The sequence below is a fragment of the Paroedura picta genome, chromosome 3, assembly GCF_049243985.1.
Source record: "Paroedura picta isolate Pp20150507F chromosome 3, Ppicta_v3.0, whole genome shotgun sequence".
NCBI lineage: Eukaryota > Metazoa > Chordata > Lepidosauria > Squamata > Gekkonidae > Paroedura > Paroedura picta.
Genome location: NC_135371.1, coordinates 172,336,449 through 172,342,448, shown reverse-complemented (window position 1 = coordinate 172,342,448; position 6,000 = coordinate 172,336,449). Strand labels below are relative to the sequence as shown.

The 6,000-nt window shown below is 53.7% G+C and overlaps 1 protein-coding gene across 2 annotated transcripts in view; it reads left to right on the top strand.

The window, feature by feature from the left end:
- Positions 1 to 1,103: 1,103 nt before the first annotated feature.
- The window catches only part of SRPK3 (SRSF protein kinase 3), a 30,215-nt gene continuing 25,318 nt past the window's right edge, over positions 1,104 to 6,000 (top strand). The window contains exons 1-4 of one of the 2 annotated variants that reach the window (XM_077329629.1): positions 1,104 to 1,189; positions 1,455 to 1,542; positions 4,811 to 4,947; positions 5,775 to 5,883. In XM_077329629.1, the coding sequence (XP_077185744.1) occupies positions 1,147 to 1,189; positions 1,455 to 1,542; positions 4,811 to 4,947; positions 5,775 to 5,883 (377 nt within the window). In that variant the 5' untranslated portion in view covers positions 1,104 to 1,146. Of the gene's footprint in view, positions 1,190 to 1,454; positions 1,543 to 3,871; positions 4,136 to 4,810; positions 4,948 to 5,774; positions 5,884 to 6,000 lie in introns of those variants that run through there. The other variant, XM_077329630.1, reaches the window with a different exon arrangement.

The following is a 6,000-nucleotide window of genomic DNA, read 5'->3' as shown; positions in this document are numbered from 1 at the left end:
GAAGAAGAAAACTGGCCTGCTTTGCAAGGTTGTTGTGAGAATTACAGAGATGCCTGCAGAACTATCCAAGGCTTTTTAAAAACACAGTTGGAGGCCTGTCTAAAGGTTCAGCCTAGGTCGTGTTATGCTAGCTAAACCCTATTTTTCAAAACTGTCTAGCGTTAGAGGCGGGTGAGGAATCGTCGGATCATGGCCTACAGTATGTTTCACTCCTCGTTTAATTTGTATTTGAATGCCACGTAGCCTGGAGAAAAGTGTGCCCATTTTTATTGCTTTTAATTATATGCTTTTGGCTTTTGAGCATGAGATATACTTAGGGTGCCTGGAGAACATTCCCTCAAAATGAGTCCTCGTGTCGATCTCTTCAGTCGAGCCCAATAGAAATTTGCAGCTGGATTTTCCTGGACAAGAACATGAAATAGTTCTGAGCTGATATATGACAGGAATGCATTTAAAGAGGACCCATTATTAAAGGTTAAAGGTATCCTTACTTTTACTTAAACTTACTATTACTGTTTACTTACACCTAGCATGGAGACATTTGTTGACATTATATTTTGTATTTAGAGTATCGAAGATCTCGAAAATTAAAAAAATACCTAGGAGGTCGTTTTGATGTTTTGGAAGTTTGAAGAACTGTTTACAGTGGAATAAGTGGTTCATTTGCCATCACCAGCTTGAAAAACATTTTGTTTACTTGTATTACGGCTGATGGGTCTACACCTGTTGGATTTTCCTGGACAGGCAAGATAATTTGGGGGAGTGGACCAACGTGATGGGGGGATACGGCTCTGCTGGCAGGGGCTCATGGGGATTGTAGTCCATGAACATCTGGAGGGCCACAGGTGGACTACCCCTGCTCTAGGGCGACCCATCAGAGCCCCACCTGCCTTCCAAAAAGCACTGGAAAGTACCAAGGTCAAGAGCCCTATTTAGGGGGCTGGTTTGCTTAACCGGAGTTCCCAATGCAAATCCGGAGTTCCCTGCAAGTGTCGGAGCAAACTAGGGCCGGGGGCGTGGCTTACGTAGCCCCTCCCCCTCCCGGCCTCACGTGGTCGAGCCGAAAAAGCAGCTGCAGTTAGGCAAGGGGGGGGAGAGGAGGAAGGGGCCGGGCTGCGCAGGCGCACGGGGGAGCCTAGCGCTGGGATGGAGCTCGCGGGGGCCGGGGGGGCCACGAACGGCAAAAAAGGTGGGGAGGGGGACGCGGGGGCGTGCAAAGTGCGTGCAAGGAGGAGGGAGAATTGGGGGGGGGTCGGATCCTGCATTGGGGAAAGCAGGTCTGCCCTGGCAGGTGCAGAGAGAGGAGGGGGGGCGGCCAGGGGCTCGGAGGGGGCTTCGCTGCTCGGAGGGCTCCGCCTGGCGTGCATGGGCGAGTTTGCAAAAGAAACTTTTTGGGGAGGGGGGGAGCGCCGCCCCCCAGGCACTGATGCTTTGATCTTTCCCCGCTCCCCCAGGTCCAGGCAACGGCCGGGGCAAGAAGAAGAAGCACAAGAAGGACAGGGGGGCGCCCCCTCCCCAGCCAGACGGAGAGACCCCGGTGGGGTAAGTGCGCTAGTGGGCAGGAAGGGGTTAAATCTGGGGGGGCATGGAGCTCTCCCGGCTGGGGGGCATACGGGAGAGCTGAGCCGGCCCATGGGCATCCCCCGATGTTGCACACTTTTAGGTATGCGGGGAGCGCATGGCGGTGGAGAGCGCTGTCAAAATGTGCCCAATTTGGCTCCTTTCTGAGAAGTTGGGTGCCTTGGCATCTTCCGGGCACTTGGTGTGAGTGGCATCACCCAGGCACCCACCCCGAGCACAGCACCCAAGGGAGGGCTGGCGATCTAGAGGGGTCGCCCGCTTAGCCTGACTGCTGTGCAGAAAAGAGCCAGAGCCTCGGAATGAGGAGCAGAATTCGTGGCAGGGGCAGAGATTTCGGGAGTCCCTGCCCTCTTCTGCAGGTACTGAAGTGCAAGAGTCCCTCATAGAGTTCGTAGGGACCTCCGGGGTCATCTAGTCCAACCCCCTGCAGAATGCAGGGAATTCACAACTATCTGCCTATCTAGCATCGAACCCAATTCCATGCACAGATGTTTCACCCCCCCCCAAAAAAAAACCCCCCAACAACAACAACACAGAATCCTTGGCCAGTCTGGCCTGGAAGAAATTCACCTCCCGACCCCCAAAGTGGCCATGGGCATTTCCCTGGGTGTGCAAGAGCCAAACTATACCACAACCCGTCCTGCCCACCCACTCCCAATCTACCTAAGACTAGCAAAATTGGTGGCAAGGTATGCAAGCTTCTGTGAGCCACTCCTCTCTTCATCAGAGACCAAAGAGCCAGAGTCCTGCCCTACCATAAGGATTTGTAGTAGCGGAGGAGCTTTCGGGAGTCACTGCTCACTTCCTCAGAACTGTATCTGAAGAAGTGTGCGGTGAATCCCAAAAGCTTCTCCTCTGTGGGAAATATTGCAGCTTTCAGGTGCTGCTGCAATGGAGGGGAGAGATGCAGTGTGAACCAAATGCTAGGTGCTTGCCTAGATGCAGATTCCAGAGGGGTGACCTGTTTGCACCTGCATCGTTGGAGGAGTCCGTTCTTTTGCACGTATGAATGGCGATTTGGAGAGCACACGTCAGACGGGAAAGAGAATTTGGGCTGTGTTTATTGGTATAACCTAACTGCTGGCATCGAGTGTTATATTATTACAGTGCAAACTTTCATATCCCTAAAGAGGTTTCACTTTCTGGCTTGTCACTCTTCAGATGTTCAACATCTTGAAATTAAGTTGGGAGGGGCTGCGACTCAATAGAAGTAGCTCCGCTTGGCATGCAGAAGGTCCCAGGTTCAATCCCTGGCATCTCCAATTAAAAGGACCAGGCAGGAGGGGATGGGAAAGACCTTGGCCTAAGACCCTGACTCAGTGGCAGAGCCTCTGTTTGGCAGGCAGAAGGTCCCAGGTTCAATCCCCGGCATCTCCTCCAGTTAAAGCCAGTTTGGTGTAGTGGTTAGGAGTGCGGACTTCTAATCTGGCATGCCAGGTTCGATTCTGCGCTCCCCCACATGCAACCAGCTGGGTGACCTTGGGCTCGCCATGGCACTGATAAAACTGTTCTGACCGGGCAGTGATATCAGGGCTCTCTCAGCCTCACCCACTCCACAGGGTGTCTGTTGTGGGGAGAGGAATGGGAAGGCGACTGTAAGCCGCTTTGAGCCTCCTTCGGGTAGGGAAAAGCGGCATATAAGAACCAACTCTTCTTCTTCTTCTTCTAAAAGGACCAAGCAGGAGGGGATGGGAAATACCTTGGCCTGAGGCCCTAGCTCAGTGGAAGAGCCTCTGCTTGGCCTGCAGAAGGCCCCAGGTTCAATCCCCGGCATCTCCATGTAAAAGGACCAAAGTTGACTGACTCGAGATGCATTGTTATAGCGGGAAATCTCCAGGCACGACCTGGAAGTTGACATCCCTCCCTTAATCCCACTGTGCTCAGCCCATTGGCTAGAAACGGGGAGCTCACCTGATGGGAAAACCTTGCATTAAAAAACCCCCACAGAACCTCTGTGTGTTTTTTACACGGAGAGGATTTTCTGGCTGTGTTCCCTTCTGCACAGCCCAATTCCAACAGGGACTTCCAGCGTGAATGAAGCCTCGGCCCCACAGGGGTGGGGTCTGCCGCATGGCCCGTCCTTCTCCCCACCTTCCAAATTCCATTCCCATCCCTGGCCAGCAGCTGCCGGGGACCTCGCGGGCTATTTATAACCTGCCGCCGGCCTCTTGTCTCGGTGCGCTTTCGGGCTCTTAGTGGGGCGGGGAGGGCTCTGAGCTCACGCGGTATTAATTCCTCCGTTGCTAACAAGGAGAGCATGCGGGGCAGATAAGGCGCCTGGCCGCTGGCATGTTCTGCGTGGGTTGAGCCCGGGCCGGGCCGGCATTCGCGGCAGAACCTGCAGCCCTCGCCCGGGACGGAGGGTCTCCCCCCTAAGGGTTGGTCCCACTTTGGACGTGGCCGTTGTGGCCAACCTGGTTCCCTTTCCACTGACACGATCCAGGAATCCAGTGCGCGGTGGTCTTGCCCAGCTTGCCAGCCAGCATCCCGGGACTAGCGCCTTTCTGCCAGCTGGCATGGGGGAGACCCAACAGGAGAGTCTAGAAGCCCATCGGTACGTACGCCGCCTTGCCACGGGGCAGCTGTGGCCGTGGAGATCAGGGGTCCAGCCCCTTGGCAGTCGACAGAGTAATACGATCATAATTTTTAAAAGGTCTGCTTGATGCCCAAGGAGCTTGCGGCCTGAATTTTGGCAAAAGGGGAAGAGGGTCTGACTGGAACATCGTGTGTGAAAGGCAATTGCGTGATGTTCATCGGGGGGCCCCCAATGTGGTGCGCATGAGTCCCCACGGATGCCTTTTCTGGTGCCCACTGAGTGTTTTTAAGGGCTGGGCGGGGCTTTTCCCCACCAGGGCGTCTGATTGGCTGTTCAGATGGAGGAAAAACTCTTCTTTGCCAGCAGCTGTGCCCAAAGCACAAAGATTCGCACTGTGTGGCCAGAGGTAAGACGGGGCAACCATTTTGTGGCTGGTTGCGGCCGTCATTTTGTGGCTGCGTTGGACGCGCCTGGCCCAAATGCCAAAGTTTGACCCCAGGCTCAAAGAGATTGGGGACTCCTTGATGTACACGGTACCTGCAAGGGGGACAGCTTAACTCTCCGATTCTTCTCCTGAGCAGAAGGTTTTGCAGAGGTGGCTGCCGTCCTGCGGGATCCGCTGCGCTTTAGAGGGCAAGGGAAGCGTGGCCTTGGTGTCTTCTGACGGCCCCGATGTTCTCCCTCTCTCCACAGACCTCTCAGCCCCTCCTGCTCTGACGACACTCCGCGGACCCCCCCGGGACCCCCTTTGACCCTTCCTGCTGCCATCGGAGAGGGGCTTTTGGGATCAGACGATGAGGAACAGGAAGACCCCCGCGATTACTGTCGAGGTATTTGGGCAGTGGGGGGGAAAGTGTTTAGGGGGGTGGGTTAGCCCTGATACCTTGAGTTCGGCCTTCAAAGTCGGAGGTGATAGATAGATATAAATTTTATTACGGTTTGCACCAGACATATAACAGAGGAAATTATACAATGCATCCCAGATAAAACATGATGTTAAAATACAAACATATATATATTATATTAAAAGTAGCTTTAAAACTTGGTAATAAAAAGTATAGTGGGTTTTTAAAACTTGAGCAGAAATAGCTTTGAGCCTGAAACAAGATCCTCGTATTTCATTTTTCATGGCGGACTCTACCAGCTCCACAAACTCTGCATACTACTGAACAAAATTTAGCAGCAGGTTTAGTGATTTTGGGGGATTAAGTTGGAGGCGGAACGGTGCAGTGCTTAAAGAGTAAAGGAGAACTGGGCTTGATTCCTTCCTCTTCCACGTGCAGCCAGCTAGGAGACCTTGAGCCAGTCACAGTTCTCTTAGAGCTGTTCTCGCAGAGCAGCTCTTTCGGAGCTTTCTCAGCACCACCTACCTCCCAGGTTGTCTGTTGTGGGGAGAGAAAGGGAAAGATTAGATTTTGAGTCTCCTTTTGGGTAAAAAACCAGCTCTTCTTCCAACCGTCCAAGGCTCAGTCTTAGCCAGCCGGCCCCGTGGGTGACATTCCCTCGAGGGACACCTCTGGTAAATGGTGCTAAGATGGAAAGACCCCTGCTGTCATCCAACGGGGTGAGCATATGCGCTGACAGTGCGCTGCCATTCAAGGGGCAGGCCGGGCTCTCAAGATGCAGTGAACTAAACTTCTCTTTGCTTCCCCGCTAGGTGGGTATTATCCAGTCAAAATCGGGGACCTGTTCAACGGCCGCTACCACGTGGTGCGGAAACTTGGCTGGGGACACTTTTCGACCGTCTGGCTCTGCTGGGACATACAGTGAGTGTTTGAGGCCACTGAGGCCGGCATGATGACACAGAGAGCCAGTGTGGTGTGGTGGTTTAGAGGGGTCAGGTTAGGATCTGGGAATCCCAAGAGGGAATCCACGGACGCTCA